Genomic DNA, 27968 nt, shown 5'->3' on the forward strand with positions numbered 1-27968 from the left:
TTTATGTAGTCTTGTAATTAAACAATTAAACCATTCAAACAAGTTTACACTTAAAAAAGGTCCGTAATGAAAATCCGATTTTTTTTTTTTCAAATCTAACTAACTAAAATAGTACCATGTACTTTTACTCTGTATTAGTATTATTTACTAAAATTGGTTTTATTTTAGCAATGTAATAGTATTTCTAGTCCTTTAATTTAATGTAATTTAATTTTCAGTTCTCTTTCCATCTACGAAAACATAAAAAAACAATAATTTCACAAGCACATTTAAAATAGGTTAAATACTATGAAATATTAATATTATTATTTTTTTATATAAATCGATAGGTAGTTCCTATGGAATGTTGTTATGTATTGCTGAGAATACATTTCAGGTGTTCAATACGTTGCTTGTCAGTCTTAAAAATAAAAATAGGTGCTTAAAAAAGTGCTTAAAAGTCTAATCGAGTTGTGCCTGTATGTACTCTGCAAACAGCACCTTTTAATTGTTGTCCTCCTATTTTCAGGATGTCTTGCATTGGACTGTTTTTTTTTTGGCTTTGACCCTTGCTCGACCCTGACCTCACTCTTGGACTGCCCTGTTGGATTTTCAGTTTATTTAATTTAATTTATTTATTTATTTGGTTTTGGGTAAATGCTAATAAATATTTAGTTGTAATTATTTAAGTAATATGTTTTTGTTAAATATGCGATTTCTGTGTTTGTTCTGTCTACTCATACTTGTTTATCTTGTTTCTGTAATTATTATTTGTTTATTTGACCCTTGCCTCGCCTCTGATCTTGTTTTTGGATTGCCCTTTATATATCTTTTTAATTATTGGTTCTGGCTATATGGTTATAAAATATTTGTTAATTTAATTAATATGCATTTTATAAAATAATGTATATATATTTTCTGTGTTTATTCTGTATCTATTTATCTAATTTGTATATACATTTGTGTTTGTATGTTCTTCTTATTCTGTATATCCACTTACCTAATTTTAACTTTTATATATATTTATTTGCATTTAATTTGTGATAATTCTGTATGCATTTATTTATCTAATACATATATTTATTTGTATTGCATTGATCAATCTGTTGTTGATGTTTTTTTTTTGTATGCATCTATTTATATAATTTATATATAAATTATATATTTGTATTTATCAATTTATATGCTTCCTTTAAAGCATTTTTTTAAATAAAGCAATTTAAACTAAGCATTCCTTTCAATGTGATTTATATAGCTACCAAATGTAGATGTGAGCCACATCTAACCCGAAAGTCAGCCGCAACTGAACCAGATCTGGGCCAGATCTGTAAATTGCATGGGCCGCGTCTGGGCCATATCTGAGAAACTGCATGGGCTGCATGTGGGCCAGATCTGAGAAAGTGCATGGGCCACAGCTGGGCCAGATTTGAGAATGTGCATGGGCCGCAGCTGGGCCAGATCTGAGAAAATGTATGGGCCACATCTGGCCCAGATATGGACCATGCTTTTTCTGAGATATGGCCCAGATCTGGTTTAGTTGTGGCTGACTTTTGGATCCTTATGTCAGCCACAATCAGGTTGAGTCATCGCCGTCATTCCGCGCGGTATGTGGGCCAGAAGAAAATGGGGGATGTGGGCCATATCTGGGCCAGATGTAATTTGCTATCTGGGTACGGGCAATGTTCTGTTAGTTTTAGCTCACTAGACGGTTTTTGGTGCTGACTGTTGTCTTATTTTCCTGTTATAGGTTTTCGTCAGAGCATGCAGTGACTAACTTTAAGTTGAGGAATAACGTTACATTTGTGAGGTAAGCTGTTGCCTTCACGTAAAGTTAACGTTAGTCATTATCAAGCAAAGACATTAGTGTCGTATATTATGGCAAGTGTAAATTAACAAAAAAAAATTTAAAAAGGGTTTATTTTTTCTTAGACAAGTATTGAAAAATTTGTATATATTATAAAACATTTCTGTAAATTCTCCTGTGAATGTGCTGCGCGCCATTTTCCTCAAGCGTGGCCAGGCCTAACGTTAGCTGCAGTAATCAGCTTTGTGATTTCATCAACGGTGGTTATAAATCGACTGTGTAGATCAACTAAAAATCATATAAAAGTATTTGTTCTGCTTATAGCTTATTTTTTATATTTATTTTGAACTATTTTTTACATTGTTCAGTGGGGTTTAATAATTTGTTGATTTGACAACAAAATAGTTGTTTTTCCTAACTAAATATAGAAATGTTCAGCTGTAAATTAAGTTCTTGAGAGTAACCATTTAAAATAACTTGGGTCAGTGATTTTTTTTTCAACCATTCAATGTAAAACATGTTCAGCTGTAAATTTAGTTCCTGTGAACATGTGTCTGAGACTATTGCTGATTTTATTCAGCACTCAAAACTTCATAGCAATTCTCATAACTTCAAGTACCACTGTGGTGTTCCTGGATGCAGTCGGATGTATTGCAAAGCAAATGTTTTGAGAACACACATGTATAGAAAGCATAAAAGGCTTGCATCATCTGTGCAAACTTGCAAACACTTTAAAACTCCTTTTAAATGTGTGGCACAGTTTTGTACAGTGACATGTGACACAGTGAGCTCCCTGATCAAGCATTTGAAGTCACACATACAGGAAGGTTTAGAAATCAAATGCCCCGTGAAAGGGTGTGATTGCAGCTTTACAGTTTCATCCACTTTAGCTTCACATTTTTCAAGGAGACATAAAAATCTAGATCACACCTTGTTAGATATGTCCAGTCCTGCTGAGCCTGGTAGTCTTTATAGTCAGTCATGTTCTGATGCTTCTGTTGTCAATGGTAATGAGCTAGAGGGGCAGTTTGCTGTGGATGAAACACTCTACCTACAAAATCTTGCCCTTCTTTATCTTAAATTACAAGGGAAGCTGTTGTTACCAGCCAGTACCATACAGACCATAATTGAAGACTTTCAAAATGCCCACGAAATTGGACTATCTCATTCATTTATGATCTTAAGGAAGAAAATGAAAGAACTTGGAATCCAAGAGGCTACTGCTAGCAACATTATTGATGAGATTAAAAGGGAAGATCTTCTTAATATGTACAACAGGGGCATTTTGAGCACAGACCAAAAAAGAAAGTCTGTTTATAAAAACATGTTCAACTATGTTGAACCTGTGCCTCTTCTTTTGGGCAGTGATGAATATGGCAAGGAGTGCTTTGCCCAGTACATTCCTATACGTGAAACATTGTCCACACTATTCAAATGTAAATCTGTAAGAGAGCAATATGTTGCTACACGTTTTCAACCAACTACTGAAAATGTCATTCGGGATGTAATCGATGGAGAGGGATTTAAGGGCAATAAACTGTTGAAAACAGAGCCTTCCTCTGTTGGTGTGATCCTGTATCAAGACGCCTTTGAGGTCGTAAACCCACTTGGTTCAGGAAAAAAAAAACACAAGATATTAGCCGTTTACATGACCCTGACGGACATTTTGCCTCACAATAGATCCACAGTGGATCACATGCAACTTGTTCTTCTGTGTAGGGAGAAGGATTTCAAATACTTTGGTATGAACAAAGTTTTTGAACCATTGATCGCTGATCTCAAAGTTCTAGAGGAGAAGGGCATTTTGACAAATGATGACAAAGTTGTAAAAGGAGCTTTAGTTGCCATTTCAGGAGACAACTTGGGATCACATTGCATTGGAGGTTTTGTTGAAAATTTCAGTCGGACAAGCCATTTCTGCCGTTACTGCGAGATTGACAGAAATGCATTTACAAACCAACCATACACTTGTGGGAGTCCAAGAACTTGCGAATCTTATCAAAGCCATTTGCAAGGTTTAGACACCACTGATACTGTCTCAGCATGCGGCATCAAGATGGACTCTCCTTTTAACCAGCTTAATTATTTTCATGTCTGCCAGCCAGGTCTTCCTCCTTGTCTGGGACATGATCTGTTTGAGGGTATTGTGTCTTATGACCTTGCCTTGTTTATTGGTCACTTGGTTCAGGAGAAGCACTTCACCTACCTACAACTTAACAGATGTAAAAACCAGTTCAGTTATCTGGGAAACGAAGCCAGCAGCAAACCAGCAGACATATCTCCTTCTAGTGAACGATTAAGTGGCCATGCAGTACAGAATTGGTGCTTTTTGAGGTTGTTACCTCTATTTGTGGGTGACAGAATTAAAGATCCTTCTGAAAATGAAGTATGGCAACTCATTCTGCAGCTGAGAGAAATCGTGGAGCTTGTCTGTGCACCAGCTATTACGACAGAACAAGTGGCATATCTGAAAGTTCTCATTGAAGAATATGTGTTTAGTCGTCAAAGACTATTCCCTGCCTGTTCATTAAAACCCAAGCATCACTATTTGTGCCATTATCCAGACCTTATTCTTCACTTCGGCCCACTTATTCGCCTCTGGACACTAAGGTTTGAGAGCAAACATGCTTTTTTCAAGCAGTGTGCCAGGAAATTGCATAACTTTAAAAATCTTTGCAAAACTCTTGCAGAAAGACACCAACTGTTGCAAGCCTACTTGAGTGAGGGCAGTCTTTTCCCTTCTGCTGTGCATGTTGAGAGAGGTACAGAGTTTTATGCAAGTGATTACAACGACAAGATCAGAGCATCAGTGGCTGGTCAAGATTTTGAATCGCAGTCTGCAATTGCGTGCAATGAAGTAACAGTAAAAGGCACAGTATATCGAAAGGGGATGTGTGTTTTGCTGAAGAGTACTGATGAAGAACTTTCTGTTGGGAAGATTAATCTCATCATTGTTCTTAACGAGTCTGTGCAGTTTGTGACTCAGAAACATACTTTTGTGAAGATGAGTGACATGGGGGTCTACTGTGAATTAGGAGTAGCTAACGAGGATTATGTCTGCGTCAAGCAAGATGATTTGCTGGACTATTATCCTCTTCCGTTGTATAAAATGCATGACACATCACTAATTGCTATCCACCATTCTTTTCCAGAACCAGTTTGAGCTGGCACCTGAAAGGTAGCTGGAATTGTGGAGACAAGAAGAGCTAACAGGTTAGGCATAAATTGATAGAAAAGATGTAAACTTTTTGGTTATGCTTTTTAATAACATAGGCCCTCAACATAATATCCTTATCTATGAAATGTACAGTAAAACATGTTCTCTTCAAAGTAATTAAGAAAAAGTAAATGGTAACATTTTGCATAGTTTAAAATTTTTAAGTCAATGTATCACTTATCAAAGACAATTTAGGCTTACTGTCAGTTTGTTGTTGTGGTTTAAAAAAAAAAAAACCTGCCAGTACTAAACCTAACTTTATCAAAATATTGTTTTCTAAACAGTTGCTTCTTAAATTTTAAAGTTCAATACATCTAGAGACAGTTCATACTTTGTTTTGTCATTTTGTTGCTTGAGACACTTTTGCTGACTACATGTATTTATCTATATACTGTAGCTGTAAATAGTTCATTTGTGTTTCTGCATAGTTTAAAATTTTTAAAGTCAATTTATCACTTATCAAAGACATTTTAGGCTTACTGTCAGTTTGTTGTTGTGGTTATAAAAAAAAAAAAAAAAACTTGCCAATTCTAAACCTAACTTTATCAAAATATTGTTTTCTAAACTGTTTCTTAAATTTTAAAGTTCAATACATCTAGAGACAGTTCATACTTTGTTTTGTCATTTTGTTGCTTGAGACACTTTTGCTGACTACATGTATTTATCTTTATACTGTAGCTGTAAATAGTTCATTTGTGTTCCTGCATAGTTTTTTTTTTAAAATTAAGTCAATTTATCACTTATCAAAGACATTTTAGGTTTACTGGCAGCTTTTAGTTGTAGTTTAAATAAAAATAAAAAAAACCCTGCCAGTACTAAATCTAACTTTATCAAAATATTGTTTTCTAAACTGTTTCTTAAATTTAAAAGTTCAATACATCTAGAGACAGTTCATACTTTTTGTGTTGCTTAATACACTTTTGCTGACTACATGTATTCATCTATATACTGTAGCTGTAAATAGTTCATTTGTGTTCCTCATTGAATATAGCGCATACGAAAAATATCTTGTAATATCTTTTTGGGGAAATGTTTAAAAAGTTTGAGGTTTAATTTTAACAACCCTACACCATTTGTAAACAAAAAGACCAAAACTGTTGATACAACATTTGAAATTGAAGATGTAATGATGCATTATATTAACACGGTCTTTGTGACAAAAATTTTCTTAAACTCACAAACTCTTAATGATTAGGTCAGAAATGATTAGGTGTAAAGTTCCTGTTTTTTAGGTTTAGCATTTTGCATTAATAATACAAATGTTTATTAATTGTTTTAACATCTGCCAAACACTTTTCAGAAAATGGATGAAGTAATGATGAAAGATTTGGTGTTGTCATTCTTACCGGGCCTCTCCGTTGAAACTCTGACTTCACTACTGAGTTTCTTGCAAGAAATTGGCGTGGAAAGCAAGGAAGATCTTGCTTTGGTACAAGAAAAAGATCTAGAGAAATACCTTCGACCTATTCAGTGTCGGAAGTTACTAAATGGCTTTCAAGGTAAAATTTTATTTATTAATTTTTAATTACTTTTGGTTGGGTTTTTGGTTTGGTTTTGCTAAAAAATAATAATTGAGTCATATATAATATTTTTTTTGAAAAGTAAATGAACTAACAAAGCTGTATCAAATTATGAAGCAGCTAACATTACATGACAAATAGAAGTACATTAATATCAAACATTAACCTATTTTTGTTATTGCATGACAAATGGTGTAGAAACAATATATTGCTATTAAAACAATTATTTAAATAGAAATTTTAATACATGACAATACATACATACATACATACAAATACCCCAGTTTGTCTTGGCGGCATGAATTAAATGTTCATGAGTGAAAGTGAATCTGCCAAACCGCAGTTAAAATCAGGCATCCTGCTGATTTGATTCAGAAAGGCACTTTTTTGTCAGATGGCTCACCGGTCAGGTGTACATCCACGCTAAAATATTAAGCTGAAAGTCATCATCGCTTGCATAGAATAGACCCAGCTCCCAACCCAACATTGAGAAGAGATTAACAGCAATATTTAATGTGTGGTAAGAGTCTCGCGTAAACGCAACATGTTAACACTGACAACGGCCCACCACTAGTATATATCAAGTGTGTTTGTGTGTATATATACACACACACACAAAGTTAGAATTATTAGTCTTCCTGAATTATTAGCATTTGTGATAACTAATCTATTTTTTCTTTGCCATGATGACATTAAATAATATTCGACTAGACATTTTTCAAGACACTTCTATACAGCTTAAAGTGGCATTTAAAGGCTTAACTAGGGTAATTAGGTTAACTAGGCAAGTTAGGGTTTTAGAAATGTGTTAAAAAATATGTTACAGAAATTGGGGAACAAATTTACTTGGGGAGAAAAAATTCAGGATGGCTAATAATTCTGACCTCAACTCTATATATAACAGGGCTCGAAATTGCGACCATTTTGGTCGCATATGCGCCCGAAAATTAATCTATGCGACCTCATAATATATTTGGGCGCATTAGTGCGACTGCAGATAATGGTTGTAGTGCGACCTGTTTTGATTTTTTTGTAAAAACGTGCTGAATCGCTCTTCTCTGCCGCTATATTGGTTCATATTAGCTGTCATTCACTCAAGGTATTCCGCTGTCAGATGACAGGGAAGGAGCTTTTATGACCACGGGAAATGCAAACGGCTGAAGAGTAAAAACTTAAAGCACACAGGTTTGCAAACCCCACCTAAAATTGAGGTGCAGATGAGAGCGATCATGACACGTCACGTGGTGAATAATGATCCGCCAGCTGAGATCAATCGAGTACGCGCTTCTTGGAGAAGGCGCCCGAATCTCCATGCGTCGCATTCACTTCGTGTTCAGCGCAAATGTCCGCTAAAAGTCAAATCTAATACTGTACATATCATCGCCAAAGAAGCTCGCCTTTACTAAGTTTACACTGAAACTGCGGCTCATAACAAACAAAAAAAATCTTGCGCTGCCTGCTCATAAATTGGGTCGGCTGACTCGCCAGCTTTTCCACAAACACAGAAAAATGAAGATCATCTCAGACTGAACCTTTAAATTGACACAAACTGAAACCAAAACTTTTAAAGAGTGATAGAAGTGAGACTTTACTTTCTTTCTTTAGTCTATTCTTTTATGAGGTGTATATTATTTTTTTTATTTAGTTACTGATGACTGCTTTGCAGCTTTCATCATTGAATTGAATGATTTATTATAATCTTTTGTTTGTTTTGTAGCAGAAATATTATTTATTAAATTGACATGCATATAAAAACAGCAGTACAAAATAAATATTTCTTACTGCAATGCTTCATTTTTGTTTGATGCAAACTATACAATTATTTTTCATAAAGTAACAGACTTTTTATAGCAGATAACCTACATTCATGCACATTCAAGGCAGTATCATAATGAGAAATGGAATTCATTGTTACTATTATTGTCATTTTCATCATCACTAATATTCTATGGCCTATTTATTAGACATTCATTTTGGAATTATTGCACACAAATATCAATGTCTTCGCAGCATTAGTTAGATAGTTGTTTCTGGTTTTTGTCAGTCCTATTAATGTTGTTTTAAAATACAATAAATCCCTTAAAAAGCAATTTGCAGCGGTGCTCAATAATTTTTGGTGGGTGCTCCTAAATTTTTTCTGGTGCTCCTAAATTTATTTTGGTGCTCCTAAATATTTGAAGTTGGGAGCACCGATGCTACCAAGTAAAAATGTTAATTTCAAGCCCTGTATAATAATTAAATCTGTAATGAAAACATTTAAAGTATTTATATTGCACAACAAACGGTCTAGAAACATAATTTTGCTATTCAACTAATATTTATAAAGTGTAGAACTATAATTATGTTAATTATATTCAGAATGATTGTTAATTTTATATATTATAATAAATAATATATTATATAAAAAATGACAAAAAAAAACATAATAATACATAATTGTTTTTGGTAATATTGCCTGTCCTAATGTAGTGTTAATTTTTATACAAGGCAGAATATAAATTTGTAAGACCAAGGCCAAGTGAACATGAAATTTACTAACCTTTTTTAACTTAGTTATTCTCTATTTATTTACTTAAGTGTTTTTTTTTTTGGTCAGAAATAAATACAAAGTTATAATACTACTTCAGTATCTGTGTCTGCAACATTTTTTCTTTAATTTAACAGATTTAACCGTTTTATGACTTTTTTTTTCTCCAGTTTCTTTAAATTCTGAATTAATTGCATGAAATTATTGACTGAAAGCCAGACATACATACTTTACTTTTCACATCCAATCTCATTACTCATTACTTATAATAACTAGTTTTAACTAATTAAATCTCTTGCTTTTTTAAGTTGGTAGTTGAAATTCTTTTTACAGTACTGTAGTTATGTGCCCCAGGAACACATGCCCTACACTTTTAAAATCAATTCTTAAAGCAGGAAAACTGGGCATATGTACTTTTCTATTAAAATCTGAAATTGCTGTCCCAGGACACTACCGCTGTTTTAAATGATCACAAAATTTAAAAAAAAATAACCGAATGCTGGAAAAATGCATGTTGGGAGGGGCCAATTGATTATTATGGGTATGATTTGTTATTGGGTATTTGGTACATACTGAAAAAGCTTGCACTCCTCATGTAAAAACTTTTTTTTTGCAGGATTTGCAGTAGTTCAACTGGAAATGATTCCTGTGCCCTCTACATCTTTTGACCCTACTTTCCTTAAAGCTCCTCCCACTGTACCTCCCAGCATAGTTTCACCTCCCTCCTTGCAGATTGGCAGACCATGGCATGCAGAATTTCAAGTGAATTGGGATAGGATGCCAGCCGCAATTCGCAAAGCAATTGCAGAAAAAGCAAGACCAATTCCTGGCGAAAGAAAAGATATGGTGAAGGCAGTGGTGGATCAAATATTAGATCATGATCCTAACCCAACAAGAGCAATGTGTCACAACATTGCTCGAAGCATTATAAGGACCCATCCAGAGTGCTTTGCTGATATGTCAAAAAATGGAGACATCATTGGTGATGGCTGTTATTCTCTTCTGCAGCAAATTAAAACTAGAGTTGAATATAAGAACAGGAGCAACACCCTGGTGAGACGCCGCAAAGAGAGAAGGCCACAAAGTGAAGTACCAGATGAAAGCAGAGACAAAAAAAAAAAAAGAGGTCCTGTTGATCAGTATGGCTGTGTTAGATGGAGTCCGGAATTTCCTCTTGGTGAAACAGAGGCATCTTTAGATGAAATGAAAAGCCATCTCCTTACCTTGTACTCAGTGGAAGGCATGAGTGGTGCTGAGACTGCTGAGCCTTTTATGGAGAAGACATATGTCATCCAGAGGCGCTTTCTTAACAGTGTGCCTGCACCATCAATTGCCATGGTTAAAGAGGAATGGCCTTTTCTCTTCTCTTTAAGAGGTATTTCCCTTTTCAACTTATAAATCACAAGGCACATTGCATGAGGGGCACATAGTATAACTAAAAAATAAAAATGCAAATTCAAATGTCATTGAAAAACAATCAGAGGCATGCTGCAGTATTAAAATGTATTGGACTAGAGCAGTGGTGCTCAATCCTGTTCCTGGAGATCGACCTTCCTGCAAATTTCAGCTCCAACCCTGATCAAACACACCTGAACCAATTAATTAAGACCTGAACAGCACTTGATAATTACAGGCAGGTGTATTTGATATGGGTTGCAACTGAAATCTGCAGGGAGGTCGATCTCCAGGAACAGGATTGGTCACACCTGGACTAGAGCTTACAAATTATATACACTTTAATATCTAACTACATGCTTGAATGAAAAAATAGTGTGGATGTTTTTGTACTTCATGTTATATAGAGTTAAACTTGATATCCACTTTTAATACAAAGCTGTCTAGAATACGTGATTCTGATTGGTCAGTTACATTACAAGGTATGTTATTCCAAGATGATAACAACCCCCTGGATGTACTATTCCCATGCTAAAATAGTCAATGCATTTCTCTAATGTAAAATACAAATTACCATAAAAGAGAGCCTTGGACTGCTCAAAATTAGATTTACATTTTACTTTTTTTGGTTTGAAACTACATTCCAGCCATAAAACAAGCCCTTAAGAAGATAAAGGCATACCTAACAATATCAAAAGACCCTTTGCAATATCAATAAAACTGAGCAATGCTTCTTCTCTATTATTTTCAGGTATTTTTTCTCATTTTTCTGTCTTGACCGATGTGTCCATCCTCATGAAGTTCCGAGAGGCCCTGGAAACCAAAGGGAGCACCCTTTTGAAGTTTTGCAGAAAAACCAATTGTCATCATGGGGTTAAGGATGTTTTGGATTCTTTTGAACCGGATGTTTCAAACAAGGCTGCATGCATTCTTTTACTGCTCCTGGCCTATTTCAAAGAGCCAAAGGATGCCATTGTGCTTGAGGCTGATGTGAGTATATTTATTATTTTGACATTAGTATTAGGCCTATTGTTTGTTAAAAATTGTACATATACTGTACTTGTATAACCCTTTTTTAGGCTTGTAACCTCTTAAGTGCTTCTGTCTGTTTCAGCCCGAACACCACTGATAATCACACAATCACGCTCACTCACTCAAACACAAGTATGATATTGTTATCATGGGCACATTATATTTAATAAATAATTATTTATTAGCTAAAATTTAAAGTGGTTTCAGAATATTCAGGTTGTTGTATTGTCAATAGTTGTCATCACAACACCAAATGCATGAAGACTTTATTGGCTGTTTATTTTCAAAGATTAACATTTTATCATAGTAATCTGGAACGAGACGTGCTGGAGATACTTATTAAAAGTGTTCTAACCAGTTAGATTACACTGTAAAATAAATCTTCATTTGTTAATAGTAATTAGACCAAACTCACAATGACAACTACAAAAGCATTGATTAGTCCTAATGACGTTGATTTCTTAGTTAACGTGTAATAACTCAATAAAACAAAACTTGTTTTATTAAACATAGCTAACAATATAATTCAGTTGTATTTTTTTTATTAACATAAATGGGTTATTTCTTGTTTACTAACGAGATCTTACTATTTTCCATAATATACACTTGATTGATCTGAACATTTATATACAATAAAAGTTTGTAATTATACCTGTTAAAGTAACTCTTATTGGAGCCTTTGCCATTATTGTTATATCACAGCATGATAAAAGATTCATCAACTATTTTATCATTGGCTTTAAAACTAGCTGTGCATAGAGACCATTAATGGGAACAAGGACATATTCTTGCACAAATTTTAATTGATACTAGCTACAGATGCACAGGTCTGTTGGTATCATATGTACAGATTATTCACTGTCTTATTCTACCCTTATGTTAATTGCTTTTGCAGCCTTGTGCAACAGCCATTGATGTGGAACAAAGTATGGTGCTACCAAGCAGCCCACGGTTGATTGTACAAGGTAATGTTGTCATTTTATATATATATATATATATATATATATATATATATATATATATATATATATATATACACAGTTGAAGTCAGAATTATTAGCTGCCTTTTAATTTTTCTTTTCTTCTTTTTTAAATATTTCCAAAATGATTTTTAACAGAGCAAGGAAATTTTCACAGTATGTCTGATAATATTTTTTCTTCTGCAAAAAGTCTTATTTGTTTTACTTTGGCTAGAATAAAAACAGTTATTAATTTTTAAAAAACATTTTTTTAACAAAATTATTAGCCCCTTTGAGCTAATTTTTTTTTCGATAGTCTACAGAACAAACCATCGTTTTACCATAACTTGTCTTAATACCCTAACCTGCGTAGTTCACCTAATTAACCTAGTTAAGCCGATAAAAATGTTACTTTAAGGTGCATAGAAGTGTCTTGAAAAATATCTAGTAAAATATTATTTACTGTCATCTTGGCAAAGATCAAATAAATCAGTTATTAGAAATAAGTTTTTTAAAACTAATATGCTTAGAAATGTGCTGAAACAATCTTCCCTCCATTAAACAGAAATTGGGGGAAAAAATAAACAGGGGCGCAAATAATTCAGGGGGGCTAATAATTCCGACTTCAACTGTATAGTTGAACTGTATACTTCAACTGTATAGTTGAAGTCAGAATTATTAGCCCCCCTGAATTATTAGACTGCTTGTTTATTTTTTCCATAATTTCTGTTAAACAGAGATACGGTTTTTTCAGCACATTTATGAACATAATAGTTTTAATAACTCATCTCTAATAACTGATTTATATTATCTTTGCCATGATGACAGTAAATAATATTTTACTAGATATTTTTAAGACACTTCTATACAGCTTAAAGTGATATTTAAAGGCTCAACTAGGTTAATTAGGTTAACTAGGCAGGTTAGGGTAATTAGGCAAGTTATTGTATAAGGGTGTCACGATTTCGATTTTAAATGATTTGGTTATGATTTTGTTTAATTTTTCTTTTTTAAATCGAATCGAACCGTGACTTTAGAATCAAAAATGTAATCGAATCGAGGATTTAGAGGATCGTGACACCCTTATTATTGTATAACAGTGGTTTGTTCTGTAGACTATTGAAAAAAATATAGCTTAAAGGGGCTAATAATTTGAACTTAAAATGGTTTTTAAAAAAATTAAAACTGCTTATATTCTAGCCGAAATAAAACAAATAAGACTTTCTCCAATAGAAAAATATTATCAGACATACAGTGATCATTTCCTGAATCTGTTAAACATTTTTTCTTAAAAGAAAAAGAATTCAAAGGTGGGCTAATAATTCTGACTTCAACTGTGTGTCTGTGTATTGTGTATTTATATGTAAAACATATTTGAAAGAAAAATGGAATTTGATGTAATTATGAATGCATATGTAAATTATACACCTTATTCAAATTGGCTGCCACACTACTCTTTCACTGTTAGTTTCTTTAAAATCTTTTCTATTTTGAACTGCAGTACATGATAAGTATTTATGGTTTTTTTCAGGGGACGCAATGAAAGCCACAACGTGGATGTTGTCACTGGAGGGTCAAGTGGTCATGGGACCACTCACAGACATCACAACTGGTTTGGCTGCCATTTTTGCCAGCTACTATAATTTCAATCTGAAGTATGCAGAAGAGGCTTCGTGCACTCTGGAATTTATCCAAAGGTAATGTCTTTTTATATTGTACCTGAAAGCATACTTCTTATTTCTTGAGTTAAACAAAAATTGTTTGGATGTGGTGTTTGTTGATATTTTTGCAAGCCATGTAAAACGACAAACACTCACAAATATTTTTATCCTCCCTTAAACTAGGGGAATGTTGCAGACTCTATTAATTTGTCTGTGCTAGAGACTAGAGAGGAAGCAGTTTTTAAAAGGATAGAGCCATTATGCTGGGTTTACACCAAATATGAATTTAAGTATTCATGCAAATTAACAAATTAGGGTGAATAACAAAACAATATGCCTCAATTGGGTCTCCTGTACAAGTTGAAAATATTTCTTGTGCTTAAAAAAATTCCACTAATAGTCTAGAGCCAATGTTGCAAAGCGGATGTTGGCATTAAGTTTGGTGTGAACCCATCCTAGTAAACAGAATATGTACATTGTCATGATTGTTTCGCAAACTCTCAGAGTAAATAAACTGCATTTCATTGCCTTGTACTTGTACATGTGTAATGACAAATAAGTTGAATCTAATCTAAATACAAAACCTGTATTTTTCTGCTGGACTGCTTTTGGCTATGTGTGATCAAAAGGTTTTCCTGTTGCTTTTATTTAAATATTTGTAATTTAATTGAGCCACAATTCTGACACAATTTTCTTTACTTATTTTTACTATTTGTTTATTCAGCTGTAGCTATCTACTTCAGGTGGTGATTCAGAACTGACACTTTCTTTATCCTATTTGAATGAAACTAAATGCTTTTCTCTCTGCTTATTTTGTTTACAGGTGCTTCTTGGGCATCAATCCAGAGACTGGTGCGAAGTCTAAAAAGCAGAGAGGAAACATCAACCAGTCCGTGTGTACACTTGTTAGGAAAATAATAGACTTTGAATGGTTGTCAGTGTAGCTTGCGTACTGCGTTTAACAGCATACATGTAAAGATGGATGTTTCATATATTTGTGAATATGTGTGTATGTGAATCATTTCTCTTAGTTAGGCTTTTTTTTGTTTGTTTTGTTTTACAATTGAGGTCAATATTATTTTCCCCATTAAGAAACTGATACAGACAAATTGTCTACAAAACAAACTACTGTTATCCAGCAACTTAAAGGGGAAATTTAACACTCAGTCAAGTTTACATTATATTGTACACTGGATTCCAATTTAATGAAAATATATTAAACAAACTCGATTAATGTAACTATTTAGAAGAAAACAGCAAACAACGTCCACAAGTTCATGCATTGGGTTAAATTAGGCTTTAGTCTCCTTTACTTACACTGTATCTGTTCAGCTGAAGGAACAGAACCAACCCTGTGATGTCAGACATGGCAACATTCCAAGATGGCGGTGCCCTAGCTCTAAAATCTATAGTAAATTATGCTGTTTTCTTCTAAATGCTTACATTAATCGAGTTTGTTTAATATATTTTAAATAAATTGGAATCCAGTGTACAATATAATGTAAACTTGACAGAGTGTTAAATTTCCCCTTTAATCTGGAATACTATTATCTTGAAAAATAAGAAAATATGTAGTCACAATGGCAAAGAAAAGAAAAATATTGTTATAATTAAGTGCTTCGGGCTATTATCTAAAATATATATTTTTAATTTAATCAGCTTAGAGTGCAATTTAGAGACTTAATTTGGATAACTAGGTAAATTATTAGACAACAGTGGTTTGTTCCAATAATATTCAACTAAAAAGCAGTTAATTTCTTAAAACAAAATAATTTCAGCTAAGCAAAAAAAAGAAAAAAAAATATAATTAGTGTGGAAAATAAATTCTTTTGACAAACAGCACTTGGCAAATATTTAAAGTATTAATTTCACAGGAGAACAAATGATTTTGCCTTTACCTTTATATATATATATATATATATATATATATATATATATATATATATATATATATACACACACACACACATGTGTGTGTTTGTATGTATTTAGTTAGGTGTGATGCATATTTTGGGACATTCAATGGTATGTTCTTAAAGTGTTTCTTGGTTTTATGAAGAGATCTATAATTGTTTACTATACATGTTACTATACAGAGTTATCTGTAATTCTAAGATGTTAAATATTATGTCAAGATATTGTTTTATGGTTGTTTTAAATTTTTGAGGCGTCTGTAGTTTACAGACTGCAAAATAAATGTGTTAAATTGATGTGTTTTTGTATTTATTTAACGTTAAATTGACATTTATGTTTCCTTTAAGATTCTACAGTGATCTGGTATATAATTGTAACTTTACAGTTAAATTAAGTTATTCAACAGTAACCTATTGCTAAATCACAGTAATCTTATTGCGATGAATTGTAACTTTACAGTTAATATAAATATTTCAACTGCAACCTACTGCTTAATCACAGTAATCTTATTGTGATTAATTGTAACTTTACAGTTAAATTAAGTATTTCAACTGCAACCTACTGCTTAATCACAGTAATTATATTGCCATTAATTGTAACTTTACAGTAAATATAGTTAATTTCACAAGAGAATACTGTGAGATCACAGTAATAGAAATATCTTTGTAATGTGAAATCACAACATATGACTGTAATTTTACAGTAATTTACGTTATAAAAATCACAGTAATTTATTGTGAACTGCATCACAGTAATGTGCTGTGAATTTACATACTGTAATTTACTGTGAAAGTAATGCAATTATTAGCCAGTAATTTACTGTGAATTTAAGGTCAAATTTTTTACAGTGTAGCTCATAAATCAAAAGGGCAATAATGTTATGAAAAAGTAAGGGTAATTATTTATACTACAGACTCCAATCCTTTTGCAGAATGATTACTGTTAACATAAAGCATGGAAAAGGTGAGTCTTTAATCCCTTTTTCTAAAGCACGAAATGTGGTTGGATTATAATGAAATTTACCATTGGCACAATCCTCATATTTCATGGATAAACAAACCAATTTCCTTAAAAATTCAACAAGAGCACATCATTACTATAAAATATAGACCTTAATGAGCAAATTTAAATAGGTTTTGTTATTTTGGTCAAAACTTTATTTTTTCATGATAAGGTTGACATTTTCATGGAATTGACCATATATATATATTTACAGTTGAAATCAAAATTATTAGTCCCCCTGTTTTTTTTTTTATTTAATGATATTTGTGTCAAAATGTCATTATCACGTCAGCCACACCTATTAAATAGTTTGAGGAGCTCCTAATTTTTTTACGTTTTTTGTGATTTTCCTATTAACGTTATCTGTAAATTAATATGCGACTGCTAACAATCTTATTACTTTGTTCGTATGAATACTTAATGACATTATTGATATTAATGCTAAAAATGTTTTTAAATTAATTACAATAGTGATGAGCTCAACCTGCAAAAACTAAATGAGCTGATCTGCTGATCCTGAATGGCTGAGTGTTTATAGTCAGTATTCATATCTACAAATTTAAGTTGATTTTTTTGGTGTCAGCTGACTTGAGCAAATCACGTTGTGTCACAAGATATACCATCATAATGTGTTTATTTCCTCAATCAATGTAAATGAATGAGATTTCTCTGTTTATTCTCCTGAAGCTCTGCCGCCATCAGTGAAAGACAAAGACAGAGTTTATTGAAGGACAGTGAGAAGATGAGTGATCCAGAACCCTGCAGAATTAAACAGGAAGAGACTGAAGAACTAATAGGTTTGTGTTTATTTATTACTCTTCAATAATGAGGCTGAAGAACAGTGAGGTTGTTAATCTGACATTCGTTTATTTATTTAATATAAATAAAATTGCAGTGAAATTTTCACAGTTTCAGAGTAGCCTATATTAAGCTAAAACATTTTCTGTTAATGACAATCCATATGCGTCAGGCCGTCAGCTTCACTTTTATTAAGTTAATCAACTGCTTTGACCACAATAAGCCAGGCTTTACAAACTATTTGCAGCACTTAAAGTATTCCCCTCCGAAGAGTAAACTCTGTCAGTAGGATGAGAGAACAGAAACTCATTGTGAGAATAATCTTAAGAGGCGCTTCAGATGTGCGTCCTGCTTCATACAGAGAGTGAACCAAAGCGCATTGGTGCCATTATAATGTATTAAATATATATATTTTTAAAAAATTGCGATTTCTCGATTTGATTCAAAATTAAATCGTCTTAAAACGTAAATTCGAATTAATCGAAAAAATCAGAAAAATCGCCCAGCCCTAGTGTAAACATATTTGACCACTTAGACATCTCAGCCGAACACAAATACTCTCATTCATGATTTTTTGACTACGGATAAAACCTAGACTCTTAACAAGTGACTTATTATTTTTCAGATGTGAAGGTGAAGGAGGAGAGTGAAGAACTGAGTGAAGATGAGGAGAAACATCATGTCAAAAGTGAAGAAGAAACTCAAGAAAAACCATTCACATGTACTCAGTGTGGGAAAGGTTTCACACATATGTCGCGCCTTAATGAACACGTGCTGATCCACACTGGAGAGAGACCACACACATGTGATCACTGCGGCAACACGTTTTTGAGAGTTTCAGAGCTGAACAGACATCGTAGAGTTCACACAAACCAGAGGCCTTATTCATGCTCTGAGTGTGGGAAGAGTTTTACGCAGAAATCACATTTAAAGGATCATGAGAAGATCCACACTGGTGTGAGAGAGTTTGTGTGCTTTGACTGTGGGAAGAGTTTTATTAGAGCTGGACAATTGAAACGCCACCAGATGATCCACACTGCTGGAGAGAAAACTTATGAGTGTTTACACTGCGACAAGAGATTCATACTGTCTGGTAGCCTTAAATACCACACAATGATTCACACTGGAGAGAGACTGTACACATGTACTCAGTGTGGAAAGAGTTTGACACAAATATCAAACATTAATGAACACATGATGCTCCACACTGGAGTGAAAACACACACATGTGATCAATGCGGTAAAACATTTTTGAGTCCTTCAGATCTGAAGAGACATCTTAGAGTTCACACAAAGGAGAAGCCTTATCCATGCTCTGAGTGTGGAGAGAGTTTTACACAGGAGTCACATTTAAAAGAGCATCAGAAGATCCACACTGGTGTGAGAGAGTGTGTGTGTTTTGAGTGCGGGAAGAGTTTTATTACAAATGGAGACTTAAAAAAACACCAGAGGATTCACACTGGAGAGAAACCGTACACGTGTTCACACTGCAACAAAGCATTCAGAGAATCAGGACACCTGAAAACACATGAGAGGACTCACACCAGAGAGAAACCGTTCACATGTACTCAGTGTGGGAAGAGTTTCTCACAATCATCATCCCTTATTGAACACAAACTGATGCACACTGGAGAGAAAACACACACATGTGATCAGTGCAGCAGAACATTTCTGAGAGTTTCAGAGCTGAAGAGACATCTTAGAGTTCATAAAAACCAGAGGCCTTATCCGTGCTCTGAGTGTGGAAAGAGTTTTACAAAGATATCACATTTAAAAGATCATCAGAAGATCCACACTGGTGTGAGAGAGTTTGCCTGTTCGGAGTGTGAGTGGAGGTTTGCGAAAGCTGCAAACTTGAGACGACACCAGCTGATTCACACTGGAGAGAAAACATTTGGACATTCAGGAAACCTGAAAACACATGAGACGATCCACACTGGAGAGAAACCAAACGAATTTGAACACTGCAGCAAAACATTTATGACGTCTTCAGAGCTGAAGAGCCATCATATAAACCAGAGGCCGTATTCATGCTCTGAGTGTGGGAAGAGTTTTAGACATCAGTCAAATTTAAAAGAGCATCAGCAGATCCACACTGGCGTGAGAGAGTTCGTCTGCTCTGAGTGTGAGAGGAGTTTTATGAAAGCTGCAGACTTGAGACGACACCAGCTGATTCACACTGGAGAGAAACCGTACACGTGTTCACACTGCGACAAAACATTCAGACAATCAGGACACCTGAAAACACATGAGAGGATTCACACTGCAGAGAAAAATCACAAATTAAGAAAAGCAGAATGAAATTTCCTTCCTGAAAGCTCTACTCTATATTCACACACATCAGATTTCTCAGCTAATCAGCCCCTGTTATGCATTATAAAAGGTCCTGTTTTGGTTTTGGGGTCTCCAGCAACGGACTGATGTGAATACAAGCTTAAAGAACACTGTCATTGTCTTATAATATGCATTTATTTTTACCTAATGATCCCATCGACTCCCATATGATTTGTTCATGATTCATTCTGTCCAAACCTTTGCTGTGTGTGACGCCAATCTGCGGTGATTGGTCTGATGACCCAGTCTGTTGTTATTGGTCGATTGCATTCAGTGCAAGACTGATAGGAAGCCTTACATCATCCTTTTTTTTATTATGCACGGTAGTATTGTATACCGAGGTAAAATAGGGTGGAGGTTTGGCGGTATCAAAATTTGGAGACCGCTTAAGCCTAATTCTAGTTCTCTCGTCCCAGAGTCAGTGGGTTATTTGAATGGGATTTTGGTTAAATGGCTTTGTTACGACCTCAAAAATGTCTAGGGCTGAAGTCGAACATAAAAATTGTAGAGAAAATAAATAAACAGTTAGCAGGTTTGATTTTTAAATGACCTTTAAGGTTCTTTTATTGTGAGAAGGTGGAAAAGGTTTGTATTTACAATAAACAAATAAATGAGCGCAAACAAAAAGCTTCAGGGCTGAGCAAGGCCAAAATAACAAACAAAACATTTACTAACTCCACCCCGAAGATAACTTACCTACTGAATCAAAAATAAATGAAGAAAATAAATTACAAACACTACCCTTACTCCTTAACTAAACGAAAAAACAGGAGAAAATCAGTGTCAAAGTAAATGGCGCTCAGCCCCTACGGCGCTCAGCTCACAGGTTTATCAAACGGTACTTGACAATCACAAAAAAATTGGAGGGGAGAGGAAAAAGGGAGAGAACACCTTAATGTTCACAATTCATAAACAAACAGAAGCACTATGATACGTTTTCCACACGAACGCCACACTCTTAGAAAAACTCTCCGTCTCTCCCCCCAGCGATCTGACTCCGTTGGTTCCTTTTTAAAAAATGCTGACTTCCTCCAGCACCAACCACAGCGCACGCACGCAGCACGTCCAATTAGGGCGGGGTAACCTGGAAACAGGAACGGGACAGGACGAGAGAGGGAAAAAGAGAGACACACCCACACAGCAGCACAGAAACAACCCAATACGCTCTTGCGTAACAGGCTTAAATAAGGTTGGTGGCAAACAAACTCAAGATACTTTCACGATTTATTCTACGACACTAAACACATCACTCTTGACTTTTTAAATCGGTTCTGCTTCTGTAAGTAGACGGTTGCTCAATGGGTCTACAGGTGATGTCGGACTCATTATACGTCATCGAGCTGAACTAGTCTGGAATGAAGCCCGCTTTTACAGCTTGTGTCGGGCGTTTGGATTTGTCTGTTTTGGTTCAGTATTTTCGTAAGTAGTGTTTTATAGTTTGATGTGTTTATCTAATTAGATATTCATATTGTGTGTAGATAATGCCTTCACTTGTAGAGACCGTCATGACAGATTCATTTGTTGATCATTTATCTTAATAAAACAGTTTTATGAAGATACTGCTGACCATAGTGCAGTCTGACTCTACGTTCTTTGTAATGCAAATGTTTGAATAAGTGTGTAAAGTGTATTTAATTGTTGACTGACATTTAAACATGATCTAAGGTTCCCTATAATGAAAATCTGGTTATATTAAGGCATAGTAGAATAATAAATGAAAAGGGCTTACTGTGAGTCTCAGACACCACTGTTTCCTTGTTTTCATGTGAATTCCACAAGTATAAAACCCTGGTGGATAACGGGCAATCAGATGACAAAACAAGCTGTGACAAGACTTGCGGGCCACGCCCACTTCTCATTTACATGTGTGCCTACTTTAGGTCATTCATTCGGACCTGCCGAGCAGCTGACGTCATCAAGAGAACACGAGTCATATTCAGCTCTGAGATCATAGAAAAGCTCTGAGGTCATTAATTTGCACGCCTCAGGCTGCGTTTGATAAGCCAAATGTTTCTAGTGATCATTTTCCTCTCTTAGTTATTTTGAGTGTATATTTCACTCACTATGAATGCAGGACTTTTGTGTTACTGAGCAGTGACAGTGCGAGACATGTTTCAAACTCGCCTCAGGATGCAAAATACAAGATTGACAGATTACACATTTACTCATCTCCAGTCTGAAGAGGTTTAAGGTATGTTTAGTCACATCTTTTGTTAATGTATCGTGTTTATTAGGAAATTTGAAGTGTGTGTTTTAACAAACACATCTGTTAATGCAAAGGCTGATACTAAGTCCTAGCTGAGTTTTCTTTGACAACATAGCTTCAAAATACAACGCGATACATCTCTGTTACTCTCTTTTGACAAGTTTAACTGTAATTCAGTCGTTATCCACAACAGATCTGGTGAGCAAAATAAGTTAAAGTTACTGTGATTGTTTTTTTTTTTTTTCTCTCGTGTTCATGCTCTGTGTGTGTGTGTGTAAGAGCTGAGCTTGTTATATTCACGACACAAGCCATACGGTATATGTACCTTCTGTTTCTATGAGTATTTTATGGAGTAATAATTGAGCTTATTAAACCGTTTCTGGAGCCATAAACCTACTATGTAGTTATCAGACAACAATACAACTTATTAAGCCAATGTAGTATATACCTTTAACATAACACTAATGATATTTTGTAATATTTTGATAGATGATATATGTTTGTGCATTTTAATGTTTAATTTTTTTATTATTTGTGTGTTTATTTGATGTTGTTATTTTCCTAAATAATTCTATTCTTACGTTTTATTATTAAAAACAAATTTTAGTTACTTCAGGGGTAGTTTATTTCAGACATATGCCTGTTAAGTTTGCTTTTTATATTTGTAAAAAGCATTTTCACAATGTTTTAAGTGCCTAATAAAAAGCTTTTAATTTGCCGCGTTTTTGTTGCTCCCGCCTCACTGTGATGACGTCAGCACTGACGCGTTCATTCGGCGTCGAGTCTTCAGAGCTGAGGTGAGTCGTTGACGCTTTTTCTCGTGTTTACACAACAATAAAACACACTTTACAGTTTATTAAAGCGACAATCTGCGACTAGTTTCTGCATTGAGTTCACCTCTATCTGTGTATCTGCTGACCAAAACAATACAGCAGGCAGAGAGGAGCTCTGAGAGGAAGATATGAGTGAAATGTTTTGAGTGTTGAGCGGTTGTATGAGCAATATCTCAAACTATCTGAAGAGAAAAGGGAATAAATGTGTTTGAAGTTTGATGCAGAGGCATTAAATAGTTTTTGGCGCTCTTTATTTTCCAACGGTTTTTCTGATTTCTCAGTTTCTGTACAGACGCCCGACTGCTGACAACCTGATTACTTTATTGGTGTGAATACTTAATATAATTATATACTGATATAAATGCAAATATATATGAGCTTATCCTGCAAACACTGTAAAATGAGCTGATCTGCTGTTTAATGAGTGCTTATAGTCTTGACACTCATCAATATTCAGATCTACAAATTTAAGGTAATTTTATTGGCATCACTGGACTTGAGCAAATCACATATTGTGTCACAAGATATACCATCATAATGTGTTTTTTTCCTCAATCAGTGTAAATGAATCAGATTTCTCTGTTTCTTCTCCTGAAGCTCTGCCGCCATCAGTGAAAGACAAAGACAGAGTTTATTGAAGGACAGTGAGAAGATGAGTGATCCAGAACCCTGCAGAATTAAACAGGAAGAGACTGAAGAACTAATAGGTTTGTGTTTATTCATTACTCTTTAATCTGACATTCGTCATCGCTGCTGTATTGATCATAACTGAAAAAAAAACTGGACACTCTCTGTGAATAAGCTTGAGTTTTCTCTGTCAGTGACTGATGAGTGTCGGTGTGTTCAGATACTGTTGTTTCTCAGTGTCATGATTCAAGTGTGAAAGCATGTTCAATTCAATCAGTAACAAGCACAAGACACTTCAATGCGAATCACAGATTACAATTAAGTAACTCTTCACGCTAATACTGGAATATTTAATACAATATGATCTTGCTTTTGGTTAGTATCAAAGCCAGCTTAGCTCTTTCGCGCCCTCTTCTCAGCAACAGTAGTTTACACACACTACATCACTTGCTCTAGATTACCTGTGGGGTGTTTTCACTCAGTAGAGTAAAGCATGTACATAGTACTGAACTGAGCTCATGATCCAAAACAATCTAAACTAATCAAAACGCCAAGCAGGGAGGTGCAGCTAATCGAGCTCTCCTCTCAAATCAAATGTTTAACCGCATAATAGGTCTCAGGTGAGATGACCCACCCACAAATCAGCAACCATGCAAGCTCTGCAAATCACAAAAGAAGAACCTCAACAAACAGGACCTAACACTTAACCTAAAATTAAAATGTGACTTATTCATTTTCAGATGTGAAGGTGAAGGAGGAGAGTGAAGAACTGAGTGAAGATGAGGAGAAACATCATGTCAAGAGTGAAGAGCAAACTCAATCAGAGGCTGAAGGTAATTTTTCAGTGGAAAGAACAGCTGTCAAACGTTTCACCTGCACTCAGTGTGGAAAGAGTTTCAGGCAGAACTGCTTTCTCAAGTATCACATGCGGAAACACACAGGAGAGGAACCTTACAAGTGTTCATACTGCGACAAGAAATTCAATCATTCAGGAAACCTGAAAACACACATGCTGATTCACACTGGAGAGAAAACACACAGATGTGATCAGTGCGGCAAAACATTTTTGAGGCCCACAGATCTGAAGAACCATCTTAGAGTTCACACAAGTGAGAAGCCTTATCCATGTCCTGAGTGTGGGAAGAGTTTTAGACATCAGTTACAGCTAAAATACCATCAGAAGATCCACACTGGTGTAAAAGAGCATGTGTGCTTTGAGTGTGGGAAGAGTTTTCTTGCAAATGGAGACTTGAGACGACACCAGAGGAGTCACACTGGAGAGAAGCCGTTCACATGTACTCAGTGTGGGAAAGGTTTCACACAAATGTCACATCTTAAGAAACACATGAGGATTCACACTGGAGAGAGACCGCACACATGTGATCGCTGCAGCAAAACATTTTCCAGGCCTTCCGAGCTGAACAGACATCGTAAAGTTCATACAAACGAGAGGCCGTATTCATGCTCTGAGTGTGGGAAGAGTTTTAGACATCCTTCACATTTAAAATGCCATCAGCAGATCCACACTGGTGTGAGAGAGTTTGTCTGCTTTGACTGTGGGAAGAGTTTTATTAGAGCTGGAACCTTGAAACGACACCAGATGATTCACACTGGAGAGAAACCGTACAAGTGTTCACACTGCGACAAGAGATTCAGACATTTAGGTAACCTGAAAATACATAAGAGGAGTCACACTGCTGAGAAAAATCACGACTTTAAAAAGCAGAATGAAATTGCCCTTCCTGAAAGCTCTACTCTGTATTCCAGAGAACCTGCGGGGTCTTAAAAGCATTGAAAAAGTCCTAAATTTGATCATCCTAAATTAGGCCTAAACAGCCTTGAATTTGATATACAAAGTCTTGGATTTTGTTACAAAGGTCTTATTTTATTGATTTATGTTTGCCTTTCCTAGCATTAAAGTTTATACTAAAACAAAATTAACTGTTACTAATGTAGGCTAATTAAAAAGTCATGCAGCGTAATGTTGAGTCCATCTTGCACTCTACATCATAGCAGAAAGTGCGTCCCCGTAGCTTAGGCTACTATGGCGAGGAAGGTGAGCGCGAGTATTTACAACGCTCCAACTACTTAAAGGGTCACGAAACACCAAAACACATGTGTTGAGCTGTTGACAGTGGTATATGTGTCCCACACTGCTAAAAACACTATTAGGACACCTATATTTTACTAAAAAGTTTAAATTGGTTGTTTTTGCGTTATTTCAAGCAAATTCGTACTTCCTGTTTGAAACAAATTTTTGAAGCTGCGTCACGGTCATGACATAATAGCGTGTATTCCAGCGTGCAGACTGGACGTCTGTGCCAGAGTGAGTCTTATTACGTCTTACAGTGTGATGCATTAATGCATGAGTAAGGCTTGGTTCAAACCAATCAGCGCGCTCTATTGTGCAACTTCATTAATATTCATTACTGTCACAGTGTTTACACCACAGAGACGCCACGTTGTGTTGGCAAAACAAGCGTGAAGTGTTGCTTTTATAGTTTGCTGCAGTTAAGTTTCGTTTTCATTTTCTCTCTGTGAGAGCTCAGCTGGAGTCTTGTGTGGATTAACAGTGTACGCGACGCTCGACAACAATAACTTACGTGTCTAAGGAGGATTATTGTTTACCTGAGAGCTGTTCTCATCTGCAAACGCTGAGATCTGGATTCGCTTGTAGTCTCCTCTTAATAAAGACGCGGCTCTAGTTGCTGGTGATTGTCCTGTCTCTACAGATTTGGTAAGTTGTTTGTATCGAACTAAGTTAACTATTGCACCGAGTGTAAACATGTTAGCACCACAACCAAACTTTAACCTCGTGTAGGATTTTCGCCGCATTTAGAGACCGGAATAACACACGCGGCTTTCTGACACTACCTGCCGTGTGCATCTAAGTTTCCGGGAAATGCGGAGGGTTTTTTTCTCTCATTCTCCGTGCGGTATCAAACATTGCATGAAAAATACACGCTTAGAGCAGCTCCTCCAATCAAATATCTCGTTTGTCGCGAGGGGCATGAATGAATTCCCGGAATGAAAGAGCCAAACTGCAGTTAAAGTCCACCATTTAATAATTTGGCAAATTATTCGACTACAGATGTCCATGTAAACACAGTCACTTTCTCCCGTGTGTGTGTGTGTGTTTTGACTCTGAAATTCAGAGCGCCCAAATAGACACTCCCACACCATGCCTCTTTTCTTCCTCCGACACTCCCCCTTAACAGAGCTGGACACGCCCACTTTTCTGACCTTTTCCAAAGTAGAGGTGTGAAAACACCTGCTGAAACGAGGGGGTTTCATAGCCCTTTAAAAAGGCAGAAACTGCACTCAATTTCACTGCATGTGTGTTTGCTGGGCAGTCTTTCACTGACACTTACAGCAGAAGCTCCTTTTTCACTGCGATTGAGAGAAAGTAAACTCTCTCTCTAACTGTGGCCCAATTGACCTGCTGGCATGACTTTTCCTCTCCTATCAGCTGTTACAGCAATACTTCTGCATAGAGGTCTGCATTCTCACAGCTGTACCGCGGGACCCGACCAGATTTCTTGCGGCGCGGGAATACATTTACGAATAGAGTGCGGGAGCAGTCGTTCCCGAGTAAGCACACGCTTGTATGCGTGTAAATGAGAGAGAGCGAAATGCTGTGAGTTGCTTGCTTGGTGCTCTGTGTCTATGTGTGTGTGTGTGTGTGTTTATACAGACAGCTTGTTACAGGTGTGTGTGTGTGTTTGTACAGACAGCCTCTCCCCACCCAATACAAAACTGTGTATGCACAGTGATGCACCGGGATATCGAATTGAAGCGAAGCGATGGCATGATAATCGTAACCGAACCGTGATAACAATGTCGTTCACACCTCTAATTTCGACATTGGAAGCATTGCCACCACAGCCAAGGAACATCCTATCTTGCTGTGGCTCAACATTACCTCTACGGCAAACGCATTGAGAAAAAGCCACAAGCAGACGTTGACAGGACTTGAGAGTCTGGGCAAAAAATTTGCTGCCAAAGCAGCAGAGCTGCGAAGGCTACAGTGTTTAACCCCAAGTTCAAATGTATTTGTTTATTAAAAATCAAATGTGTGTTACGCTGTTGTGTATGTATTAAATACAACTGACAGTTTAAATAAAATGTTTTATTCAGTTCAAATAGTCACTTAATTATTT

At 35.5% G+C, this 27968-nt stretch overlaps 3 protein-coding genes across 7 annotated transcripts in view; all 3 read left to right on the forward strand.

The window, feature by feature from the left end:
- si:dkey-15h8.17 overlaps positions 1-16304 on the forward strand; it is a 28786-nt gene extending 12482 nt beyond the window's left edge. For 2 of the 5 annotated variants that reach the window (XM_068216206.2, XM_021469391.2), the window contains 8 exons: positions 1727-1786; positions 4936-4996; positions 6301-6499; positions 9664-10422; positions 11194-11432; positions 12370-12439; positions 13965-14130; positions 14918-15100. In XM_068216206.2, coding sequence (XP_068072307.1) covers positions 6304-6499; positions 9664-10422; positions 11194-11432; positions 12370-12439; positions 13965-14130; positions 14918-15038 — 1551 coding nt within the window. In that variant the 5' untranslated portion in view covers positions 1727-1786; positions 4936-4996; positions 6301-6303 and the 3' untranslated portion in view covers positions 15039-15100. Of the gene's footprint in view, positions 1-1232; positions 1650-1726; positions 1787-4935; positions 4997-6300; positions 6500-9663; positions 10423-11193; positions 11433-12369; positions 12440-13964; positions 14131-14917 lie in introns of those variants that run through there. The other 3 variants (XM_073936167.1, XM_017353363.4, NM_001365861.1) reach the window with 3 other exon arrangements.
- The window catches only part of LOC141380117 (uncharacterized), a 34198-nt gene extending 12485 nt beyond the window's left edge, over positions 1-21713 (forward strand). The window contains exons 2-3 of the mRNA XM_073936869.1: positions 17698-17807; positions 18434-21713. Of these exons, the coding sequence (XP_073792970.1) occupies positions 17698-17807; positions 18434-20109 (1786 nt within the window). The 3' untranslated portion in view covers positions 20110-21713. The remainder of the gene's footprint in view (positions 1-17697; positions 17808-18433) is intronic.
- Positions 21714-23092: 1379 nt separating this feature from the next.
- On the forward strand, positions 23093-27951 carry LOC103909505 (uncharacterized). The gene is made up of 3 exons (XM_017353378.4): positions 23093-23145; positions 23779-23888; positions 24549-27951. Exons 1-3 carry the CDS (start codon positions 23096-23098, stop codon positions 25592-25594), a joined length of 1206 nt encoding a protein of 401 aa, XP_017208867.2. The 5' UTR covers positions 23093-23095; the 3' UTR covers positions 25595-27951.
- The last annotated feature ends 17 nt before the right edge of the window (positions 27952-27968 follow it).

The sequence above is a fragment of the Danio rerio genome, chromosome 22 (assembly GCF_049306965.1).
Source record: "Danio rerio strain Tuebingen ecotype United States chromosome 22, GRCz12tu, whole genome shotgun sequence".
NCBI lineage: Eukaryota > Metazoa > Chordata > Actinopteri > Cypriniformes > Danionidae > Danio > Danio rerio.